The 26049-nt window shown below is 37.5% G+C and overlaps 1 protein-coding gene across 1 annotated transcript in view; it reads left to right on the forward strand.

Moving 5' to 3' along the window:
* ATXN10 (ataxin 10) overlaps positions 1-26049 on the forward strand; it is a 93860-nt gene that overhangs the window by 38156 nt on the left and 29655 nt on the right. The window contains exons 7-9 of the mRNA XM_088537367.1: positions 5664-5829; positions 9328-9436; positions 12143-12312. Of these exons, the coding sequence (XP_088393493.1) occupies positions 5664-5829; positions 9328-9436; positions 12143-12312 (445 nt within the window). The remainder of the gene's footprint in view (positions 1-5663; positions 5830-9327; positions 9437-12142; positions 12313-26049) is intronic.

Raw genomic sequence — 26049 nt, forward strand, 5'->3', positions numbered from 1 at the left:
CCATTGCTCAGTAAAGAAATACTTCAAAAAAAGAAAAAAAAGGCAGGACTTCATACCCGTGCCTGGATTTCATAAGTGCACCACCACACCCTGCAGTGTGCTATAGCTGTATGTGAAATGCACTCAGCTGTTCATAGCCCTCTTGTAATTACAAGAAGTTATAAGGAAGACCCATCCTAGCTTTACTCAAGCTGTATGTCTACCTAGTATTGGTTAGCAGAAGCTAAAAAACATGGATGTGAAGATGGCTATGATTATTTAATCTCTTAACATTTCCATTATTAAAAAAAAAGTTATAAGAAACCTTCATCCTAGAAAGACAGTAATTAGCTTTCATTCAAGCATTTGAATAAATGGGTGCTGAATTAATGGAAAATGACCAATTCTATAGTAGAAAAATACTTGTTTACAATTGCTTTAATAAAGAATGAGGAAAGATAAAATTTATGTTGTTAGAAAAACAAATAATTGGAAATTTGTTCTATAAATCCATAAGTTCTCTAACAGTTTAGGCATTCCATAATCATCTATTTCAGTCTTTCAAAATGGCTACTTTATTTCCCACTCGTGCAGGGAAAGTGCAAATTCCTGTCTACAGTTTTTGCTGTAGTTACACTTCTGATGTAGCTAAAGCCACATTGTAATTAGAAAAAGTGATTCAGATACTGATCAGAGACTGTAAAGGAAAAAACAGAATTGCAGGTAAAGAAGGAATATGATAGGTTTAAAATGGGTTTATAAAATATAGTCAATATGTAAGTATGGGGTGTAAAACAAGGAATAAGTGTATTCATGCTGACCAAATGGAGTGAGTATGAGCTGTGTGCTTACTAATCGTAGAAGTAGGGAGGATTTCCTTAACCAGATAGTTAAATAGAAAGAGCTAGGGATTTGTTGTTGTTGTTTGTTTTTTTTCAGGGAATGTCATGATTTTGCCCCACTTGCCCCGATTTCCCTTGAGGACAGCCTGACTATGTTAATTTTGTTAATTTTTTCTTAGAGCAACGGGGAGTTTTGTGTAGCTAAGCAGTTTCTAGAAAGATCTCAGATGGATTTTCTTGCATGTAACATGTTTCTTAGCTATTGTGCTGCTTTGACTGAAAGAAGTTTTTGTGTAGGTGTGTGGATGCTCACCCTAGATAGCTAGTCACAGGATAGCCACTAAATTTATTATCAGCCACGAAAGTTTTACAACACAAGTGAAGTTCAGAGTGCAGTTTGAGTTTGCTGCTACTTCATTTACTATCAAACATACTGAAGCACTGAAGTACATGTTGTAGAAATAGTCCTTTTGCATCTGAGCTGCAGAAGAAGACCCAGTGGCAGCCTCCTATATATTTAAGAATGTATTCCTTCGAGATGTATGAGAAGGCAAATCAAATTTAGATAAAAACATTTTGGCTATCATTAAGTGGGGGGCAGTGGGAAGTGACTGTGTAAACCAAAGCAGAAAAGGGAATTCATTGTTTCAAAATGAGACAAGGAGCTTCACCGCAAGAGTGCCACACTGGGCACCCATGGAGGCTGACAGAGGCCTTTCGTCATTCGTGTGACAGATGTGGTATTGAGGTGTCTGGACAAGGACAAGACAGCTGAAGCTCATGAATAAATGGTAACTGTTACAGTATTCTGTAGCATGCACATTAAATACATTTATTTTCATTCCGTTTACTGAAAATAAATGAACTATGCTGAGAAAGTTTGCTATATGTACGTTAGTGGTGACGCTTTAAAAAAAAAAAAAAAAAAAAAAAAGCTGGCAGTTGCCATAGATAACCAAAGTATATGCAGTAACCGCAGTATTTGCAGTATTTCCAGTATTTGCACTATTTAAAGTATTTCCTGTAATGGAAATCTAGTGTATTTGTGATATTGTGGCCATGGTGTGTGCCAAAGAGTAGCCTTCTTGTTGCAGAAGTGAATCTGCTAAATAAACTTTCAATTAAAAGACAAACTCCTCACTTCTGGACAACTGTATTTTCATTTTCAAACCAAACTTACATGATTTGCTGTTGCTTGTCTGCATTTCGAGATGGCCTGAAATAAGTACTGTGAAAATATGATCAACCTTTCTAATGCTGTTCTGACTCTGAAAGGTACATGACAATGTGATAATGCTAGCCATTTCTCTAAAGGTGATTAATGCAGAAACCTATGGCTAGGGTATTGAGCCAAAAGGTTGTAAAAGTAGTTGAATTCTTTGCCGGATTTGAGATGCGCCCATGTGCATAAATATTTAGAAATTCATGTGCAAGAGTATTTGGTAAAGACCCATTTTGCTTTAATCGATGTTAGCCTTGAGCATGGACAGCATTGGTTAATGCTTTGATAGTCTAATTGCATTGTAAAATCTTCAAAATGTGTACATCACTGTTGTCCCTTCTGAAAAGGAATATTTTTGCTTTCATTCATAACAACAAATCTACAGAATTGAGATGGTTGGGATTTTTTTTTCTTAGAATGCTCAACTATTTGCATTTTTAAAATTTACAGATTTGATTATTTCGTGTGAAGTGTTCTCAGTGAATGATGTAGCCTTCCATACAGTCACCAGCAGTGAAATGGACACTCAAATAGCGTAACTGGCACCTCTTCTTGCCTATGTTCAGCTACTGGTTTGTGTTCTTGGTAATGCTTACAAAGACAAAATAGTTGAAGGAGAACTGGATTGTATTCCCCCATTAATTTAACAATTTTCAGTCAGTTACATTTTTAATGGGATGTTTTCAAGCATATTTTGAAGACAAGAGAACTGGGAAATGGAGAAAGGGCCTAATTTGTCTTGTAAAAACATTATTGCTAGAGATTTTTTTTCAGGGGAAAAAAAAGCCCAGAGAGAAAAGTCAGAGGGAAAAAATGTTGAAAGTGTCAGGCATTTCTTAACAGGGTGTAAACCAAACATTTGGTGCAAAAACTGTTTGGAGGCGGCATATTGATAGATTTTTTTTTTAATTTCTTTAGACAAGCTTAGTAGAAGTTTATTTTATTCTGAAATAAGCCTGTAGATTTATATTGCGCTTTAACAGTGAACTTTGTTTGCAAACTCTGTGAGGCAGCAACGTGTATCGCCAGTTGCAAATACTTAGCAGTATTTCAAAGTTCTTCACAGTTTGGTCAGGTCCAGGAGCACCTGGATTAAATTTGGGTATAGAAGATGCCACTTACTGGTGTTATCATTTTTCAAATAGAGCAAAAGGTTTGTTAGCATCTTCACCAGAAATCAACTGTTGCTGATTTTTGATTCTGTTTTTTTTTTTCGGGGAGAAGAAAAGTATCCAGCTGGCTTTTGGCTAGCTGTGTGATGAAGCTGTATGGAAGTGGTGCTCCATATGGAGAACTCCTTTACCTCTCCCTAATGATGGGTAAATCTTAATGGAACATTGGTTTGAAGAAATGAGAGTGTTTAAGTTAAGAAACCCTCCGGTTAGTACCTGCAGACAGTTGTAAAAAATCTTCTCATAGAAAGACTAAGTGATTTTCATGCTTATTCTGAGAAGTGGTGTCAGGGTCACAGAGAAAGCTGGTGCAGAACCTCTGTGTGAATCTGAGATCAGTTAATGAAAACGCAGCAGATCTGTGAGTCTCCCAACTGGAAGAGATTTGAACACAAAGCAGTGGGAATGAGAATTTAGAGGTGGAAGACCAATGGAGTACAAAACTAAACTTGTGACATGTCTCTTGTGTCCATGAACCCTCCTTTCAACTGTTACATGCTGAAGTAATGAAAATCTTGGGATTTCTTGTGGATCTACCGTAGATCAGGGCATGGTGAGGAAACAAGGAGACAGCCATTGTAATCAGAGATTTATTGGTATGGAGCTACACTGAATGTGGGCCATACTTGGCAGACCAGTAAAATTATTTCCTTTGCCTAAACCATGTGTTAGCAGGTATATATGCAAATGGGAGAGTCAGGAAGTAGGAAGGAAAAGCACCTTCAATTTACTATGAGAAATAGCAGGGCCCTCTTCTTGAATGAGCCTTCACATAGTGGATTCTGGGAAGGAAAACTGTTGCAAGTCTCCGACTTTTTTGACTCTACCTAGATGAGAGGCAACTGATAAACTTTGTATAAGCCTCATAAAATATCTTTACTGTGAAGAAAATAAATGGCTAGAAAAAAAAAGCCCAATCCTCCAACATACAAAATTATCAGATATTGAACTGAGTATTATGAAAATTCATGACAAGACATGCAGAAACTGGCACAAACACTTGTCATGTTTGACTGGCTGAAGAACTGTGGTGAGATAATCTGGAAGACATCTGCAAATGACATATTTGAGCATACTCACTGGGAAGGGTTTAGGGAGTCTTGGAAAAAGACTGGAAGAATAATAGAGGAAAGGAAGGTAAGGGAGTTTGCACGGAATAAAAATCATTGCCCCCAGGAAAGTCTTGCCCAAGTGCAAAACGTGCTTGGAATTCAGAGGAAAGGTGAGCATGTCCTGAGTGACTGTGCCTGAAGAAAGTTCAGAAACAGTCTTGGCACGTGAGCGCTTAAAAAGAACAGGTAACTTTGAAGAAATCACATACAGGTTGGGTTTTCAGGTTACTCCTGTTTCCTTGGAAGGATTATGATTATCTAAGGCATATTGCTAAAGGATGAGTAATGCGAAAAAAAGAGGTTAGGAAACTATTCCTAATTGGCAGTAGTTCTCTCTAGAAAGCGTGTGGTCACTCTGCAACTTCTTTACAGAAGGATTGCATGCCTTTTTAAAAGGTGTGTTTGGATTATTAGCTCAGGAACAGCTGATCAAATTTCTGTAATGGAGGAGATCATACTGTTTTGGAATAAGTGGCTCTAATCATAAAATCTGTGAGCAGCCTGTTTTCTTAGCTAAGGATATACCTGAAAAGCTTTTAACTCAGTAAGAACTTCCACCTTGAGGAGGAATGACACAGATGTGCTTTCTGCCTGATTTTAGCATAATATGCCAAAACTCAAACCCTTCATACCTGGGGTACTGGGTAGTCATCTCTGGTAGTTTGTGGATGAGCAAGGGTATGGTACCCAAATATGATATGGATATAAGAATTTAAACATCATTAAAACTGTTAAAGTAAATGTCTTGGGACATTTTATAGAGCAACTTCGTTATGTGTTCACTTACTGTCTGGCTTTATACTGTGAATAACTCTTAGTGGGTATATGGATAATTAATTTGGATTTATTACAGTCTTTCTAGTGGCAGTTATGAAACAGATTGTAGAACTGAGTGTAGATATTTTTCTTTTGTTTCTTCTCAACATTGTTTTGAGTTGGAAAGGAGAGTTAGTGAAGGCCTGCATGCAAGGCAAGGACTGGAAAAAGCTGAAATTTTTCAAATAAAAGCTGTCAAATTGTCTATTTGGCTGAACTTCACAGCTTTTAAAAGCTGCTTCAGTGGAATTTAAGATACAAACGTAGGCAGTCGCTGTAATTTTACATCAGGACGTAAGAATTTAAAAATTGAAATAGGTATTTCACTGGCTAGATTGCATCAGTTGAATGGTGGATTGAATTTGAATGCTTCACCATCTATGGGGAACCGGAATTGATCATGTTTTATTAAAAAAATGCTAATAAAATGCTAATTGTTAGTATCATTTTTAACAACTGTATCTGCCTGTTTTCCTGTTAACTTAGTGAATATGGTTAACAAGTTGTTTTCCAATTCTAGAGTTACTTTGTTAGACCTGATAATGGCGAAAATAAGTGAGAACCACCCTGTTACCAGTGAAGAAATGATGGTTTTCTTGAGATACGCTGACTTCCTTGCGGGCTGTTTCCAGGAGAAATGTCAAGCTGTGCTCAAGTTGACTTCTGCAGTAGATGCCGAAGATGAGGTACAACTAATAAAACATTACAGTGTCAAAATCTGAAGTGATGATTCTGCATTGCCACTAGCATATAAAATCACAGTTACTATTTCCAAATGTTCCAGGGTTTCCTTTGTATTGCTAAAGCAATGGCCCTGTTCACTGGTAGATTTGTAAGACAACAGGCAAGAATTTGGAGATGAGACTTTGGGAACTTGAAGATGACAAAGGATTCAGTACTTCAAGAAAAAACTACATCTACTGCGTAAAATACCTCTTTTTTTAAAAAAAATCAGAAGTTTACGTTTAATATTTGGGGTCTTCCTTATGCTCTTACTAGGGGTCACTTGTAATTGTTTTACTTTGTGAATTTGCTTTGCTCAATTATGAATAGAACTATTTATGTAGATCTATATATCTGTATAAATAGATTTATTTATTTAGATATTTATGTATCAGGAGAACAGATTTTTTTTTTTCTTTTCAAGCTTAAATAACTGCATTTTGGACTGGCCATCTCATAAAGTTCCTAAAAACTAGTTTTTTGAACTTGCAGTTGGCTGTTCACATGGCAGGTGCTCCCAGTCTCTTGGGGACCTGGAGCACTTGCGTGATGTCTGTGAGAGCTCAGTACTGTGCGACCTGCTGAAAAGTACAGGGACCCTCCCTGCCAGTGAGGGCTGTAGTCCTGACTCTCTCTCTTCCCATTGCCCCACAGTTTGGGGCTGCATGGTGGCCCTTGTGTGATTCTGGCAAGGTGCTCCTGGAGCTGTTCTGGTCCACAGGCTGAAGTCATGGAGCTTTTGGGGCTCTTGGATGGCTCCTTTCTCCAGCACCCTGACACTCAGCACAACTCTAATCCACTTTGATGCAATCTGTTATTGCCTCAGACTTAATGACCCGGTTTTGTTGAGGATGGCCACAATGAAGCCCCTTTGCAAGTTAAATAAGAAGGCTTTTATGGGTCACAAGAGGCTTTGTGGACTACACTTTGGGACCTTTTGCTGTGGAGCTAAGTGATGGCCTTATTTTATTTCCTTCTTATGAAGTATCCAAGAACTGCTGGCTACTTGCCCTACCATATAGTACAATAAGGAACTTTTGATCGTCTAAGAGTAGCGATCTTTTAAAATAAACTATTCTTTTACTTCTTCCTCTTATTTTCAACAAATGCTTAAAGTACCTAACAATGTTCTTAGGAGTACAGAAAGCAGTTGACACCCTGAGTTGTAGTATATTTGCTGGTGCTGCTTTAGGTCACTATATTTTGGACAGGGGTGCCATTTGTATAGAAAAAGTTCTAATGTTTTTAGCTGGTGTGAGTTTTCCTTTTTTATGTATTTATTAAAAAAAAAAAAAAGAACAAAAAAGGAGGAAAAAAGTAAAAAGCAATCACTAGCCAGAAAACTTGAAAGTCTGAGAAACCTTAGTATGTGTTGGTCAAACAATAGGCGTGTAGTGGGAAATATTCTTAAAATTAACCTGTGGTAGATTCAGGCAGAGAAACTCCTAAGATCATTTCTCCTGTTTGTAATTTGCAGTTAAAATGAAAAACTTTAACATTATCATAAAAAATGTATAAACAGTGTAATAACTTCCGATTTTTTTGGTGGGGGAGAGGGTGGGGAAATGAAATACATGCAAGAAGTTTCAGTGTACAGATATGCATAAAAAGGTCCTGTGGAAAGTTACACAATCACTTCAAGAGGAAGCTATAGATGGGTGTATCAGAAAAATGAAAATGAGAGGCAAGTCTTCAACATCTATTCTTATCTGTATAACAGAGATAGCTTCCTTTTTCCCACTTTGTTCCCCTGTACACAGAACTTCACTAGTCTCTTAATCTGAGATATCTAAGAAACTGCTTCCAGAGAAGGTATCAACTTGGCAGTAAGAGAAAATATATTGAGACAATTTCCCCCTCACTCCCTTATTTTTATTTTTAATTCTTTGTGGTTACTTTCAAGTATTCAGTGGTTTGAGTTCTTGGAAAAAAACAAAACAAAACAAAAAGTTGTTTTTGCCTAGCAGAAGGTCTCTGTCCAACCTGAAGGTGCTGGGTACTGAGAATACTGCTGTATCAGTTGCCTTGTTAGGCAATGACTTTTTATCCTTTACTTATATGACACAGGATAAATTAAATAGCACTGTTTGGTGGAGAATATGGATATCTAGTGATTGTAACACAGGTCACAAATAGCTGAGTAAAGCAAAAGAAATTGCAAGAACACCTTTAATAAAATATGCGGATATATATTTATACATAACCCATGCTTTCCATGGGAGAAGAAAAAACAACTAAATGACTTCAAGAAACTGTTTATTTTCTCACTAGAAATTATTAAAAAAGGCACCACTTTCTTTTTGATAATTTGAGTATTTTAGTTTTAGCCTAAAGGTTGTACTTCAATGAAAAAAAAAAGTGTATATGTAGAATCTGTCATTAAAAATACTTTGAGCAAAACCTATGCTAAAAAGCTGAACTATTCCTGGGCTTTTCCCGTGGCCCTGAAGCTGTATGGCTTGGTCAATCTGTGTCTGTACTAGTAAGCTGTCTTAACATCCAAAACTGGGAGGCCACACTGGAAGTGTTTTGAACACCCTTGAGCTCACCTATCTCCTAAAATGCTGTCTGGTTCTCGTCTGCTGTGTAATTTATTAGGTGTATGTGGGTTCCCTAGGGAACCTTGGATTTTGTACCTCCCATCTCGTGGACAAGAAGAAAGCAAGGTGGAAATAGGTGCTCTGATGCATGTAGGAGCCTTTTCATGGCAACTTGCAGTTTACATAGCACACCTTGTAAGCAATCAGGTTGCAGTCGCAGTCTTTCTTGAGCAATATGTGGTATTCCAAATTATTCTGTACAATTTTAAGGTAACTTTCTGTAAGTGCTGGATTGTCATTCTAAGCACACATCAACGCAGCTCATGAGCAAAAAAATAGTTCTCTGGTTGAATAAATAATATGCAGATAAAATTGTGCATCTCATACCTAACCAGAATGCTGCATCTATGATTCTGATCCTATTTACTCAAGAATAATGTAAATTCTCGCAGCCAAAGTTCATTCGACCACAGAACTTTACAGAATTCCTGCGGATAAAACATTGGTGTCTTGCAGGCGGTGTTTCTGTCTTTAAAGTGGGACGCACTTTCTGAATAAACTCAAAGAAAACATTTATACAGAAATAATTTTCTCAGCTAGTAATTTTCTGTATTTCTACTTTTGGAAGCTACTGTGTTTTTGTTAAAATTTTATCCCTTATGGCTCTGTTTTGTTTTCCCTGAGATCTTTCAGGGCGCATATAATACTGTGTTGACCGTAGAAAAAAAATTACTGCAACACAATGCATCCTTGTTGTTCTAGAAAGGTGTTCCTATTTTATATAAATTTACTTTTGGCAGTTCAAAAGACGTGCAAAGAAACTACATTTCTGAAAGTTCTTGTCCTTCACTCAATCATCAGATTTTACATTGGGATGTTACCCTTCGTCTAACATTTTCAGAAATGCATTTTCATCTACAGGAAGCACTGGTTACAATTCGACTCCTTGACGTTCTTTGTGAAATGACATCAAACAACGGACAGCTAGAACATCTACAAGTTTTGCCTGGGTTGCTTGAAACAGCTGTAGGTGAGTGAAAAGCCACAGAGTTTATGAAGTGCTGGCTGGATTCAGATCATCTTGCCCTGTGAATGAAAACATGTTTTTCACAACTGATGGTAATTATGATTCTGACCTTCTAATAAAATAAATAAATAGGAGATTGAATTAATCTACATTTTCAAATATTTGATTTGTTCCTGGAATTTTTTAGCTGGTCTACCTGCTCTGTTGCCTCCTACAACCCAACAGAGCCTTTATTCAACTCTCAGCAATGCGCTATTTATTTGGTAAGAGTTGTGCAGAGGGCAGCCATTTCCTATGTTCTTCCACTGACTGAGCATGTGTGGAAGAACAACTTCAAGAAGTAGAAATGGGACTTTTCAGTGTCTGTTCCCTGCTATTCCCCAAGCTAAAACTGAAACTAAATATGGATTGAAAGTTATAATCAAATGCAGTGGCTTTGAAAGGTTAGATTGAAGGAAGTTTTGTTCTGCTAAGTAAGAATAAAATAACATCTTTAAATAAAATGAAACCGGGGCGATTCAGAGAGAACCTAAATACTTGGAGAGAAAGGAGGAAAAAGAGTGTGACTTGTGCCATCTAAATCGTAATGCTTTCTGAAACTGATATAGTGCACAGCTTTCTGAGTAACTCTGAGGGATGTTAGAGAATCAACTGCATAATGTTCTGGCTGAAACCGCTGTTCACCAGCCCTCAATACTGAGATGTTGTAAAGGCCTCTTTATAAGAACAACTCTGTTTTTGATGATACTCAGGTGCACCCCTTTATAACTTATATTAAGACAACCTGCAACAATATATATATTATCTGCATGTGTTTTGTGGAATTCTGAGGTGCAGATCAGTCTGGTAAGGTTAGTGGTGGTGTGTAGGCCAGTCCTGCTGTTTCCAGCTGTGCACAGCCTGACTTATCTCTCCAGCTGTCTTCAGGCTAGTTAAACATAGGTGCAAAGTATAACGTTGTTGGCCTGCATGACCTTCATAGTTTCCAGGCACCCTCAGCCAGCAGGAATTCATCAGTGTATCTTACAGGCTCTCTTTAAACGTATCTTCTGACTGCACAGCTCCTTAGATTTACAAAATGGATGAAGAACTCCTGAACTACTGGATATCACCTAACCCCTGATCTGAAGATGTTGGAAAAGATTTTCTTTTAATGGGGAGATCTTTTGATGAAGATCAGCTTCAGATAATCTCTGGAGAAACCCATCTCCTACTGAAAATTATTTGGTCTAAGTTAATCTATGGTTATAGAAGGTTTGAAAGTCTTAGAAAGGATTAGAAAAATACCTGAATGATGTATGAACTAAGGAGCTTTATTCTCAGTAGAAGAGTAGTGCTAAATGCTACTGCACTTTTAGCGCCCTTAGCACTATTAATAGTCTGATTGCACAGTATTTGGAGAATATCACCAGGGAGGTTTTCTTTTGGACTGAGGCGTTCATTGGAAGGGTTAAGTTACTCTTTAGGATCATGAGGAGGAATGGCAAAATGAGGTGTTCAGTTGAGAACATGGGTGACATTCCGGGAGGTAGTTGCTGTGCTTTGTAGGATGTGCCCTGGTTGAGAGGAGCACCATCTCCTGCGCCTGGCCTCGCACATTGAAGGTGACTGCTGCTGTTCTTATGCTGCATCCCGCTCTCCAGGCTGGGTAGATAGGTTTGATAGGTTCTTCATTTCATTTTGTTTGCCCTGTAATGAGGTTGGAAGGATTGGTGGTGGTGTTTCTTTCTTTTTTTTTTTTTTCCCTTCTTCTTAATTCAACTTTCAAAGTTTTTTCTTCAGTCATTGAGATTTTTCTTCAGGGTACATTACTGTTTTACCCTGTGTTATAACCTAGTTTTGCTACGTCTTGTTTCACTGTAAGCTGCATGTAGCATTTTCGGGCAGATGTTATGCTGGGCCAATTATTAACATTGCAGGGCTATCAGGGGGAAAATAGTTAATTTTAATTGCTTGTTTTTTAATATACACACAGTTTCTAGTAAACTGGCTGCTGTATGGACTCTCAGGTGCTGGTGTGACTTCAACTTTGAGGGTAGTCTTTTTATGAAACACAGTTTTCACACATTTTAGTATCCCTCTTTCTAGTTTCTGACTAAGTGTTTGTTTAGGTCTTCTAAAAGGACAGAAAAGAAAAATTCTAGTTGCTCTAAACTAACATCTAACCTCCAGAAACATTAGTGTTCCTTAGTTAACAAAACTACAGTAGTCGGTCAAGGATTTGTAGTGGCATGGCAAGGTGCTAGGTGAACTGAAAATCCTTTCTCACCTTACTGAGCTCGAAAAAGACTTGAGAAAAGGAAAAGGAATCCCACTATTAGTATGAGTTTGAAATGAACGATTTTTTTTTTTTACATAACCTCTGTTTTTCAAATGATTTTAACCAAATGTGAGTCCGTACTTGGAATGGCAGAATCATTAACAGTTCATAAGCTTTCAAGTAGAGATGAATGGAATCACCCTTCATGCTCTGTGTTGAACTAGGTCAGTGTGTAAAAAGGATGCAAAAATAACCTTCTGATTTAGGGACACTCTTATATGGTCATAGTAGCACAAACTTTTTTAAAATAATCAAACTTTTGATGTACTGCTCAATATCTGAAGTTTTGTTGATTAATTTTGAAGCTAACAGTTATTAAATAGCAGTAAAGTGATATGCAAGGACTAATTTTGATATAGTAATTTATTAAAATGTTTTGTTTTTTTCAGATACCCTGAGATTAACTCACCTTGCTGGGAAACAGACTATAAATATTTTTACTGCCACACATGCTATGACTGGGCAGGAAGAAATTTCACATCCAGCTGTGGGTTTTAAATCTCATCTCATTCGTTTGATTGGAAATTTGTGTTATAAAAATAAGGAAAATCAAGACAAGGTAAGATTTTTCTTTTCTTTTTCTTTTCTTTTTCTTCCTCCCAAAACTCTGACGTGTAAACAGATGTATACATCTGCTCATTATTTGATCACTAATAAAGCATACCTTTGATCTACAAATAGGTTAAAATAAGTGTTGCAAAACCACGCATTTTTTTTGCCTGCCTTAGTATTTCAAAAAATCAGGTTCATCTATAGTTACTGTAATAGGCATATGAACTTTTTAATCACTCTGTAATGTGGATCAGTCTATGTCTTGTTTCAGTGCTAGAGCCTGCGAAGCTATAGGATCAGTATTTTTCCTTTATTTTCACATTTGCAGGTACTTTAAGAGGAAAATGTCTCTGAGCCCAAACCTTAATCAGACTTTGAAGGAAAATTGTTGGGAATTGCTGCTTGAATTTCATTTTTAATCTTTGAATTTTCTTCTTCCATTCCTCTTTTTTCTTTTTTCCCTTTTTGGTTCTGTTCTTTTTGCCTGCCACTTTCATTTAAGATGTAGGTCTGCTTCCATCAAATCGTTTTGAATCTTTTGCCTTTGAATCTTTTTTGGATTTCCAAAAAGAAATTCCTTTTTGGAAAGGAATTCCTTTTTTTTGGAGAGGAATTCCTTTTTGGAAAGTTAGTTCCATTTCCTAGGCAAGGAAAAAGAGGGAACAACAGCACGTTTTTGACTATGAAATCCCTTTTCTGAAAGTAATACAACATGCTGCTTCCCTCGACTTCTTAGGCCAACCTAATTTCAATTTCAAGAATTCAATTTCAAATTCAAGAAAAACTATCCTGAAAAATGGCTTATGATGCTCCTGAGCATTGCAGAAGATCACATATTTTACTCTTTTCTATTGGGCCTGGGCAATACAATGTTGCTTCTTACAGTGACTTCAGCTTTATGAAAGCTTTTTTTGTCCAGTTCTTCATTGTGGGTTTCTTGTTTTAGAGACACCCTCTGTTGAGTCTGAGGAAGTTATGTTTCTTTTCTCCTACAAACAATAGCAGCTTCATTCTGATAGAACTTTCCTCGAGTAGCCTTTGTTATTGATATTGTTTTGCATTGGGATGTTTGGGATTGTTCTCCTGTGTTTTGCTGTATTTCTGAATCAGAAGAAGAAAGTTAATTTAAGAATAATCATAAGAAATCAAAAATTTCATCTCATTTTAAGGATCTAATTTCAAGGCTGGGAAATGAAAATCATAAAAGACAGACTGTTTGAAACAAGGAGAAAAGGAGATGCAGAGTATTTTTACTTCTTGCTTAAGGTACACAAATGAGGCCCATGTACCAAGTGTACCATGATTAATACTGCTTTATTGTGCAGAAAGTTACATATGACGAGATAATCTGAGTCTAATTCTGCTGTCAGTAAAGTTTTGAGACATTGTGTATTGAAAGATCAATCTCTGTGAGCAACTTCTGAGCCCTAAATATTTTTCCTGTGATTATGATTTTATATACCTTGTGACTTTAATTTGCAAAGATCATCTTTTCTCTTGTACCGATGCGATGAAATCTGGCCTCACCTGCTGCAGTGCCCACCAAGTTAGACTTGTACAATGGCAGCAAGGTGTTTTCAGACTGTGTTGGAGGGGGACTCCGCTGCCTGCCTTTTCTTCTGAAGGGGAGAGAGATGGAAAATCTGAGCAGTGCTGGTGCTCTCTTGGTCTGACAGTTGCTCCTGCTGTAGGCACACAGGTGGAAAATTCATATTATTGTATAAAATAATGGATTTTAATATTTTTGAATAATAGTATTAATCTTATTAATCCCTTTGGCTTTGTATAGTTCTGTCTGTGACCTTTATGATGCAATAGGTGCTTATATAAGTAAATTGCACTTTAGTGGGCCAGAATACCTTGTGATGGGGGAAGTGTTTTCATTTTTAAAGGGTTGATTTACTGCTTATTGTGCTTTTTGGCTGGGATTTTCAAAGGCCCTGGAGCAATTAGGCATGCAGGCTTACTGTTTTCAATAGAAGCTGGGTATTAACTTGCCTTAAACTGCCTGCAAATATTATTGCTTTACGCTGTCTTGAAAATTACTTAGATTCTTCTGTGTGATATCATGGAACCTTACTAAAGTGCCATTGAAACTTCAGAAATGCCAGCAGTGTGATCTTGTTTATGCACCCTCAGTATATTTCATGCATTTGAAATTGGTCCCGGCAAAAGGACTTTCCATTTTTAAGGCAGTTTGCATACAGGAATGCATGTTTGCGCAAAGAGAAAGCAGAAACTTTGAGGTATGAGTGTTGTGTGATTTTTTTTTTTAATTGTTATATTTTTTTTCACATGTTGATTGGGTTGTCAGACCTAGAGTTGAATGAAAAGGAAGCTCATGATTTCCCTGTTTCTTCAGAGAAATATCTCACAATTGCAAGAGTTTTATGCTATGCTGCATTCAATCCAAAGTAACATAAGCTAGATTTTGTCTTATGATAAAGCATTGATAAAGGCACTAATAATAATCAAGCACTTATTAAAAAAAAAAAAAAAAAAGTCTTTATTATTTTCAGATAACCTTAGGAAACCTCGCTTTCTCTAAAGAGGTAAATAGTCCCCAAAGGGCTTGCGTGGTGGCTTGGATTAAGCCCTTTGAGTTTCTCCACGGTCTCAGGAGACTGCTGGAAGGTGATGGAAAGTGAGGCTTGGCCTCCTTGTCCTCTGGCCTCCAGCGGGATGCATGTCCTGAGGTGGGATGGCTTCAGTAGCCCTGCTGTGGGGAGCACAAGCAGCAGAGTTAAAGCAACAGGGAATGCCTGTTGTGGGAGGATAATTACCCTGCAAAGGCTGCTCTTCTTTCTGTGTTTATGGTCTCCACCTGCTACAAAAACAATAATTGTAGGGGATTAGTGCCCTCGGTTTCTGGCAGTAGTGTTAAATCTTGTTGTAATGCTTCACAACAGAAAAATCTCTTGTTGGAGCTTCACTGCTCCTGCAGTTAGTGTTTAAAAAGCATTCTTTGTTTTTTAAAAAAGTGTCCTTTGGCTTGTGCTCTGCTAGCCCTAGGAATGCATTCTTGATGCCTTTTCTTCCTCATAGTTTTATTTGCACTATTGCGATAAGCTCTTAAAGGTGCGAGGGAAGGTGAAGACATTTAAGCTGTAAAATGAGATGCAGTTATTAAAATGGCTGTTGCTTACTGCCCATTTGCCTGTTTTGTGAGGCTGGAAGGGTAGGGGTTGGTAAGAGAAGTGCTTGATAAAATGTTAATTTGGGGCCATTTAATATTGGACAGTGTTAACATCAACAGTGCATGCTGGCTTTTGTAATGTTGCTTTACCTAAAAACCACGCAGTGGCAATCTGTCTTTACTGAGTGCTGCCATACTGAGGCATCAGGAATCTGTAACAATCACCAATAATCCTTTGTCAGATGTGGATTTTTTTTTCCTGAATAACCCTGAGCTGCGCACAAGGAAAAGAAAACAGAACATGTATAACTGCTAGACGTACGTTACACAGGTGTGTTACGCATAGGGCACCAAGTGTTGACCGGTTGCATGTTGAAGCTGTGAGTGAATGTGCAGTTCTCCTGTAGGAGAGAAAAAAAAAGTCAAGAGCTACTGTCATGCATGTTGGGCAGTGCTGTGGATTTTATTTTGATTTTTGTGTCCCCTTCACAATGATGCTTTGTCTGGTTCTATTAAATGTGCTGAAAGGAAGGAGGTGGGTCTTGAGGCTGAGCAAGGAGTGGAGGATTTGACTTGTAGTTGGAGATGAATGAGGTTATCAAAAGGAAAAAGTGAAATTTCCTCCCGTCCTCCCCATTGCTTGTTTGGTTTTGCTTGCCTATACACCACAGTTTTACCTACTGTTTTCCTGGGGGGAGACTTTAAGAACTTACTTTCTATTCACATTTTAAAGCCCAGATCTTTGTGGTGGTTTAATGTAGTAGAACTGTTTTTACTAAAGAATGAGCCCTGTGAAAGAAGCCTGATGAAAATGAAATATCGAAGATACAGCTGTCTGTAATAGAAATGTAACAAATGGACAACTGGCAGTGGCAATTCATTTGCATATATTGCTTCGTGTTAGGGAATATCTAATGGAAACTGAGCTGATGACATTCTTCCTTACTGTGACAGATAGTAGTTTGCTACATAACCTTATTTTCTCCCCTAAAACTGTGAGGAACTGAGAGTTCTGTGAGGAACTTACGCAGTGTAACTTGTTTCAAAATACTAAAGTCACTTAATTAGATGTACTATCAGTACTTGAAAAATCAAAGGAAAAACATTGATGTTGCTCTGCTGTGCCTCCCTCCCTTTCCTATGAAGAGAGAGGAATTGCCTGGTCTCCAATTGCATAATCTTGCTGGAGAGCAGAATGGTCAATACACACAGGGACAGTTCCCGAGGTCTCTCTGTCAGCCTCATATATGCAGACCTTTATGCCCAGGACACTTCAGATACTGGCCATGCTGGTGGGTCATTAGGTGATGGATCATTAGGTGACGGTAATCTCGGAATATGTGTTTCATTGGCAAAGTTATGATGTTTATGGGGAGTGGATGAGGAGAATTAAGTTGTCTTTGGTACCTGTACCTAGCACCTTCTTGGCTGAATGGGATCACTCTGAGGCAAATGATTTGTGAGGGATTTTTTTGACATGCTTATTCTTCACTTCAGATTACAGTGAGGCTTTTTTCTTCTGTAATTGCCTTGCTTTTTTTCAATGCAGAGCAGAGGAAGGAAACATTTGGGGAAAATTTAAAAAAAAAAAAAAAAGAAAAAAGAAAGAAAAGAAAAGATTCTGGAGTTAAAAATATTGCAACAAAAAGAGCACATAAAATGTTTGGCTATTGTTTGGTGTATTTTGGATTTTTTTTCAAATACACTTAAGCCAAAGTGTTTTAAGTATTTTATGTAAGCCTAGCTTACTAATTTGAAAACTCTTCTGCCTGAAAATATGAACAAGATTTGACTTGTTTGGAATTCGGTTTCCCTTTCTTTTCTGCACTGGGGCAGGGTGTGCAGTGAATCCGGTTAGAATATGTTTAGCAAAAGTTGCCAGTGTTCATAGATCAAGTTGTCACAATTTAGCTCCTTAACTTAATCCTCTTGCTGTAGTGATACAAAATGGAAAACTTCAACCCACAGACAAATATCTTGTTCTATTTAACAGCAGATGATAATTTTTATTTGAAAATACTCCTAGCAGGCCAGGTAACACATCTTAACCAGGTTAACTGTTTCTCTCATAGCAGTTAGTCAGAAAGACCCTATGTCTTTATCTGTTCTATTTCTTCAGGTTTAAATATTTGAGCTAAACATTATTATTCCTGGCCTGATCTGGCCTGGCCTGGAGTTACCTGTAACAAACAGCACACCACATTTAACTATATATAATGTTGAGGGACAGAGAGTCAGACAGAGAAAAGACAAATAAACCTTGATTCCTTTGTAGAAAACTACATAAAAATATTTTTTTTTCCTAATGTTAAGCATCATACTAAAATGGAAGGGATTCTTAGCTTAGAGTTGAGGAGGTAAAAGAGGTTTGGGGTCTTTTAGGAGTTTAGTTCTCTAAAGTGGTGAGCTATGTATGATTAACTCAATCTTTTAGCTAAAAGCTGTACATGTTTCCACCAGCTAAAATGTTTGACTAGGGCAATTCTGATGTTTTAATGCTGTGTTAGATAATGACAAGATTATTTTCAGACTGTTGCACAACTAAGTCCTTTAATTAATAACTTTTATTTGGGTGCAGCATTGTACAAGTTAGCAGTAAAATTTCAAGTGAGCTCTCTCATAGAGGTGCTTTAGTATCTTATTTTTTTCCATAGAAATTAAATTTGTTAGTTTTGAGGTAGCACAAATAGAAGAGTGTCTCAGGTTCCAGAGTGTCTTAAAAAATATCTGCTGTGGCATATTAAGGTAACAGTTTCAAGTCCTTCTCTCATGGCTTTTATGTTAGTCTTCAAAATCTCCTGCGCACTTTTCCTGGACACTTTATGCCAGCTGCATCCCAATCATAAAGACTAAAATAACTGCCAGATCCATGGAAGATTTTCATGAAAATGCTGGAGCATCAAAATCATAAGCTCTCTAAGTGTTGAGGCACTATGAGTAATAAAGAGGTTATTTTGTTTTCCTTGAAACCAGAGATGCATGCGTAATATAATGCAGTTTATAAAGTGCTGAATTATGCTTGTCTCAATGTGATTCATTTGTTGCTAGAAGAATAGTACAAGGCTTTATTTAATCATGCTGCCCCTTTCTAGGCAGCAATTTCATGTTCTTTTCTTGTCCTGATCCTCCTTTTCTGCTCCTCCTTGCCCTCACTCCTACTCCCCAACACACGAATGGTGTCGCTGATCCAGTCACTGCTATGGTTGGTCCAGTCACTGCATGTGGCTTGTCCAGTTTGTTGTCTTTATGACTTACCAGTGGCATTTAAATTGCATATTACATGAAAACATATTCATATACTGACTCTGGATATACTCAATGATTAGCTTAAATCCTGAGGTTGGCATATGCAGGATACCATACTTCCTTTCTAGGGCTTATTTTTATTGGTTTACTTGATGTATGTGATTACTGTGATCATCATCTTTTATGCATAACAGGATGTAAAGGTCAGTTTGCATATTATTATATTCTTATGAATCATTGGCTGAAACTCTGACTGACCAGACCATGAATATACACACAGGGGATCTACACTAGCTGAAGAGAGCTGTTGAATGGTGATTTTTTGCAACATATGTTTGTCAAAAGCAAAAACAAGACTTGGAGGTGTTGGGAATAAAAAAATGTGGAGAGGCAATTATTTTTGTGTAGTTTATAGTTTTACATTAAGTTGTTAAGTAATGGCTGAAAATAGTATCTTTATTTATTTATTTGTTTATTTTAAGTGAAGAAAGCCTATAGAAAGGAGTGATTAGATATCTTCTATGTTTCAAAATTAAAGCAGGCTGGCTCAGCACACATTTCCAAACAATGAGATAGAACCAACTTTTAGGCCTGTTAGGCCTTTCTTTCCTATGCACATTTTTGGGGTTGGTTGTTTGCTTTTTAACCATACTTGCTATAATATGATGTGGCACAGGACTGTAGCCTTTTTTTACAGGAAAACTCAGCAAGTCATTGTGAAACGGCCTTTTTAAATAGACCAAACCTTTCTATAAGTGCTTAAGATAAGTACTAAAACAGTTCACAAAACAGAGATATTTTATATGCCCATTTAAAATGAGCAACTATTGAAAAAGTGCTCCCTTTATTGCAAACATTTTAAAAAAAGACATTTATATGAAATAGTTCTCCTATGTTCCCATGACAGCTTTGCTCATCTGATGGCCTATATAGTATCGATGTAGTGCTTTAAGAAAGGTGTGCTGTGAACTAGTCCTGGATACTTGGAGTAATTTTTGTAAGTACAAACATGAACCGACATACCTATATAAATGGGTGGGATACAGATGTCCTGCAGGCACTGTAGGCAGTTCTTACAGTGTTTCACCTTTTTGACACAGGGAATTGTTCTCTTGAGCTTTGCAGCCCCTGTTCTCTTTTCAAGAATCTCAGCATCTGTTGGGCAAATGGCCAGAAAAATCCCCTAAAATCAGAAGATACCTGATTTCTTCAGCAGTCTTGGTTAGTCCCCTCATTTCTTTTTTCCTGGTGGATAGTTTGAGGCCTATAAGGATTTGAAATGATGAGATTGAAGTGTTTTAGCAGGACACAGGATGTTACAATTCCAGAAACTTGTGAAGTGTTTTGATATATTGAAAGAATTTCTCTTTATATATAATTCTTAGTTAGGTGAATGGCACCATTTGAACCCATATGTTTCTTGCTGCTTTAATAGGTTAAGAACTGAATATGGTTGGAGTACTGAAATGGTAGGAAAACTGTTACTAAAATAACCACTTTCTGATTTGTCTTCTGTGGAAGGTTGAAGACTTGTAGTAGCCTGTTTCTTCTTGGTTCCTTGGTTCTTACTCTTTGCCAGTATCACTGATTGCTGGCGGCAAGGCTGTGGTATTTGGAGGAACGTCTGCCTTTCTGAATACTTTTTCTGCAGCTCAGATCTGAACTGTTACTGCAAATTCTTTATGATTTTCCTGGTGGAAGATACCAGTGAGATATATTTTTCCATTACTAGAACAGGGAATTTTGCTACTGTTCTCTCTGTTGTTTTCCACTGTTCTAACGTCAGCATGAACTTTCCTTTTTCCCTTTTCTTTCCTTAATTGCCATCCCACATGAGATTTTTGTTCTTTTCTTAAAGCCGCACCAGGCTTCACAATGGGCTGATGCTGTAATTCTGTGATTGTTGGACATGATCCCTTTTGGATACGTACGGCATTTTCTTCCTCTGCATTTACAGGACGTCGTGTTTGCTGTTCTAATTCTGTGAGCCTCAAGAATTGGTCATCTTTTCATATGCTTCCTGAGTAGTTAGTATACTTATGGTAACTGTGAAATACTGAAATGTCTCAGCTTGTGCTTTTGTGAGAATTCTAAAGTTTGTAAAAACAGGTGCAAGCAAAATAAGATCCGAAGCAAACAGAAATGAGGATTTTCTATTTTTTCTGACCTGGAGGTTTGGCCGTTGGTGCTGTAATATGGTAGTTTGTATTTTGGAAGCACCAGTAAGACGATTTCATTGAGGAGCATGGAGCATGCTGTATGTGATAGACGACTTTTTGTGATGGATTCACGGCATAGCTGTTGGTTTTAGTGGTACTCCATGTGCTACTTCCAGGTTGAGAAGAAAATGAAGGCGGCTCTGTACAACACTTCGTGCTGAGAGAAGGAGAGGGGAGGAGAGCCCTGATAAGCAAGCAGGATTTAAACCATGAATGCATATAACCGAATTCTAGTATTAACTTTGACGGTACCATTTTCTGCAGAAAAAGAAACATTGAGGTGAAGGGGAGCTTAAAAATGTGCTTAGAAAAGGCTGGTATGCAGTTTCATTTCAGTGTGGTCCAGTTAGTTACCTTTCTCCCGTGGCTCCCCTTCACTGGATCCTGCAGAGCTCTCATGTCTTACAAGCTTCATCCTGAGGTAAACTGATCAAAAAGCCTTCAGTTTTCTTTTCCTGTTTGCGTCTTACCAAGTATACCTTCTCCTCCCTCTGAAATGGGTGATGAAGTACATGAGGGCATATCAGAGCACCTAATCTTCAGAAGACCTTCTTTCTGCCTCTTTCAAGGAAGTTGCAGTAGAACCGTGATCTGCAACATCGGATTTCTGCCATTAGATGATGCTGTTTGTTCTGAATTCTGGACCTGCAGCTTTCTGTTGTTCCCTGTGGCAATACTGCACTGAAGCTTGGTGATGCCGGTGCCAAAGGGAACCAAAGCCCTTGAGTATTTCCATTTCTAAAAGCTGCAGTAGCAGCAGTAGAAATGTAAAATGTTCTCTAGCCTTTGTATTTGTTTATTTATTTGGTCTCTGTAGGACTTAAGAATGAGAGTCTACCTGTTTGAGTGCTAAGTCTACATGGCCAGCGTGTCGGGATCATGTTAGGTCATAGGGGAAATGGGTCGGGTGAAGTTGCACAGCCTTTCCAGCATAAACAAGCTTTCTTCCAGGATAGTTTTCTTTTCACTGATTCATTGCTAGGCTTCTGTCCCCCAGATTGCCTAGCTCACTTACTATAGAGAGTGATACTATTAAAATGTTCACCTAGTGGAGCTTGGTTTCTTTCTCATTATTTTGGAAGTTTCAAAGCTTTGTGTGGAGCTCCTGTATCATTCAGATTTGTCAAAGGAAAAATATGTGTTTCAGACCTCAAAAATAGTTCCACAACAGTAGAATTTTTGCTGGTGACAGCAACAAAACAAAATTGAGAGTCTCAAAAGCTATTTTTCTCCCCAAAATGAGTAGTTACACCAGTAGTGTTTTTTTTTAATTATTATTCCGATTCAATTTAATTTCTGATCCTATTTTTAAGTCCAAAATAACAAAAAAAATCTTCAAGCAGTTGAGAATTCTTAGTATTTTAAGTCCATTCTGTGTCAATTGCAGAACTTAATATTTGAATCTGTTGGTCATGGTTTACGCTCGTGGTACATTAAAGAATGGAAGGGGGTGTTTTGTTTTGGTACTTGTTGAAATGAAATGATAAACTGACGTGACATTAGCGTTATGGCATATCATTTCTTCAACACACGAGCAGAGGGAAAAAAAAAAAAAAAAGCCTAATTGTGATTTGTTTTTGTCATCTGCACAGCAGGAGGGGGTGGCCTGTGATTCACTGCTGTAAATTTACACTCTGCAGAGCATGCTTATGTAAGCAGAAGAAGAGTGAGCTCTTGTCCAGCAGGCCTCCTTTTTCTTTGGGGAAGCGAGGAGGGAAGTGTAGATGAACCTGGGGAACTAGGTGGGTTGTGACGATTGCTGTCCTCGTGCCTGAACTGGCTAGCGGGGCCGTGGTTTGTCCGTGGCCAGTGCAGCTGGAGGAGGCCCGTTACCTGTCTCGGGCACAGGCTGCGCACGCTGGCTTTTGGGAGACAACTGTGTTCTGCCTGTTTGCTTGATAGGTCTTATTGGCAGCATTCCATTCAGTTACCTCTTCTAATCAAAAGTTAAGGCTGTCTGAACATACCGAGGGTGCAAGAACATTGAAATAACAATAGTCATGTTAGTATCTTTTATTTAGCTGTAGATTACCTAGTCTCAGGTAACTGTACATGGAAAATCATATATACTGCGTATATATGCCACTGCATCCTGGCTGTGAAGCTATAAGATAGCCAGTGTATTAATTTGGATAAAGATAAAGTGGTCCTCTTGGCAGCTCTTTTTTTGCTGAGGATGAAGGCAACAACAGAAGGCTGAAGTCTGTTTAGCCCTAGTAGGTAAAACTGAAGGCCTAGAAAAGACAGGGGGACCAGAAAACCAGCTAGTTTTGATTTCAAATGCCTGTATGTAGGTAGAGTAGGAGTGGGAGAACCATGAGAGAACTGTCCTAAAAGCTAGAGCACCAAGTAAATATTGAATAAATCCTCTGCTATTTCTAAATGCCAGAAAGAGCTAGATTTGCAAGAGAGTCATGGCCTCTCTCTGTCAGAAGGAAGGAACATGTGTCCCAAAGGAATTTTCTTCTTGCTTCTCGTTTCATCACTGCGTAGGGCAAAACTAAGTGGTTACTGATGATCCCTGTGCTTCAGATGGAGAGCCCACAGGGTTGAGTGCGCAGTAGTGCAGCTGGAGACGGTGACATTGCACATACTTGAAGACACTGAGGCAGGTATGGGCTCTAGCAGGAATTATTCTGCTTGGAAAAGAAGAATGAAAATATATACACGGTTATGCCCAAAAGTCCCCTTCTTTCCGGCTGGCTTGCTGAATTTTCAGATGCATCTCCATCATCAGAAATTCTAGAATGCACTTTTGGCAACTGAATAGGAGGTTGAGAGAAAACAAATGTCTATGTACCTGTTCTAAATTGGTAAAATGTGTAGAGAAACTGCTAGCAGTTGTGATAGATAAGTAAGGGATGCTTTAAATTGAAGTAATTATTCACAAGATACAGCAAGATTAAAGTTTAATGTAACAGTGAATAGCTAATTATTGTATATTAGGATAAATATCTTTAATTGTAAAACCGTAGTGATCTGAAGTGGATTAAAATTTTCTTTTGCATATACTTTCAGCATTAAGCAACAGAATTAGAAAAAAACTCTCCTGAAATTGCAGATGTGGCCAGCAAGATGGTATTACTATTGTATTATACTTTGTCCTCATTTATGAAATGGACTTTTACATATAAAAATCAATAGAAATCAGTAGAAATTAGTCATTTTGTGGTTTACTGTCTGTAATCTCTATCATTCATATATATCTCAGATTCATAAAGGAGGCACTTGTTTATCACCACTTAAAGTTCACCTAATTACAGTGCCCTCTGCTCTTCTGCTGTCTCAAAACACACTATATCTGTGTGTGGGCTTCTTAGGAATAAAATAAAGAATGGGGGGGGGGTTGTTTTTGATTGAAACTAATTGCTTTGTGCATGTTTAGTTGCTAATCTTCCCACAAGCATTTTTTTGGATCGTGTTACTTACATTATGAAATAGATTTTAAAATGTGAGACTAATTAATCTCTTAAGTAGGAATCATGACTTCTGTTTCTGGAAAAATGCTGCTTTGTGAAATTCAGAGGAAAATCTAGAATAAATTCTACCTTGTTAGATTTTCTTTAATTGGTGGCAAAATGTTTTTTGGGGTATTGACCAATAAACTTTGTTAAATAAGTCCTAGTGATCTAAAAAAAGAAAAAAAAAACTGCACAAAAGCAGTATGAAAACTTTTTATGAAATGAAAAATCGTATTAATTTACAGAGTCTTAAAATCTTGCATCAAGCCACACTTTGTAAACTACAAAAACTGCAAGCCTTGAGCAAGATACATATTTCACTGTGCAATCTAGATATGGTGCTAACCACGCGAATGATATTCCCCCATGACATTTTCCTAAGGAACAGAACACCTGGTTAAGGAGTCTATATCAAATATGAATGGATATGAGATTCATGTTGCTTGTGTAATTTTGGAAAAGTAATCTGACTGTTTAAGTATAACAAAACCTTTCAGATTGTTAGATACTTTTGAAATAATAAGATAAAAATAAAAATCACTGTGTACATTTCAGGCTAACAGTTTTTTAGGTGGTGCATACAGTATTTCAACTTGCATTTCTGTTTTACATTACCTCATCCTGACTGATATTTTAAATACAAATATTGAAGCTGTACTTAGCTTGAAGTTGATCCTAATCGTGGGAGAATCAATGTTTTCCAATTTTTCATAAATAAGAGTAAGTAGCTGCTTGCTAATTTTCATGCAGTTAACGATTATATTCTAGTTTGATTTATATGGTGAATCTCAAACATGGCAAAATAGGCAGGATTTGGATTTTGGTCTAAAATTATTGCTCTAATGCACAATAATAGAGCACAGTGAATTTGTACTGAAGTGAGCAACAACATTGATTTTTAGCAGTGGCAAACTGCAGCATTTACTTCCAGATGAGTTCCTTCCTGGGTTGGTTGGTTGCCTTTTTGGTAGCTGTTCTTGTAAGGAGGAGGAAAAGAAAAGAAAAAGAAAGAAAAAGGTGCCAGCAGTGGAGCTGTTCAGGATTTGGAATTTTCCATAGAAGAATTTCCAACTTTTCTAAAAATCCTTTCACCCTGTTGTCAAGCAAATTTAAGATCATGCGCTTTGCTTTAGAACTAGTGAAGTGCTGTATTTCAGGCCTTGTTCAGTATCATGATAACTTTTTAAAAAAAAAAAAAAAAGAAGAAAGAAAAGAAAGGAAACAAAGTTTTTGTCTATTAAAATGGATAAATTTCAGTATCAAAATGGATAAATTTCAGTAAAAATAATTAATAAAACTGGTAAGCCCCCTTAGGATAGTTAGACATCACTGCATTGGTATTTCTCAGGCAGTCTAATTAGTTGCCTCAGTTATGCTTACTCCCTGCAGCTCCAGTCGTGAGAAGCTGCTGCAGTCTGAGAGGACAGTCACTACTGCCTGTTCTCCTGGACTGTGCAATACAACTGGAATACTTGGTGGTTGGGAGTTCCTTTTTTTAATCACACCTCTTGAGTCATACAATCTCATGAGCAGCACCTCAGCATTTAATGCATTTTTAAACTGTTCTGAGAATCTGTAGCTGGGGATAAAAGCTTAAAAAATGCTTCCTTAAAATAAGATTTTCAATTTTAATTTTCCTGCCTTTATGACAGAGCCACAAGGTTCTGATTCAACACTCCCTT

Source organism: Tinamus guttatus, unplaced genomic scaffold (assembly GCF_059628265.1).
Source record: "Tinamus guttatus ecotype Peru unplaced genomic scaffold, ASM5962826v1 Tinamus_guttatus_pri_ptg000749l, whole genome shotgun sequence".
In the NCBI taxonomy this organism is placed as follows: domain Eukaryota; kingdom Metazoa; phylum Chordata; class Aves; order Tinamiformes; family Tinamidae; genus Tinamus; species Tinamus guttatus.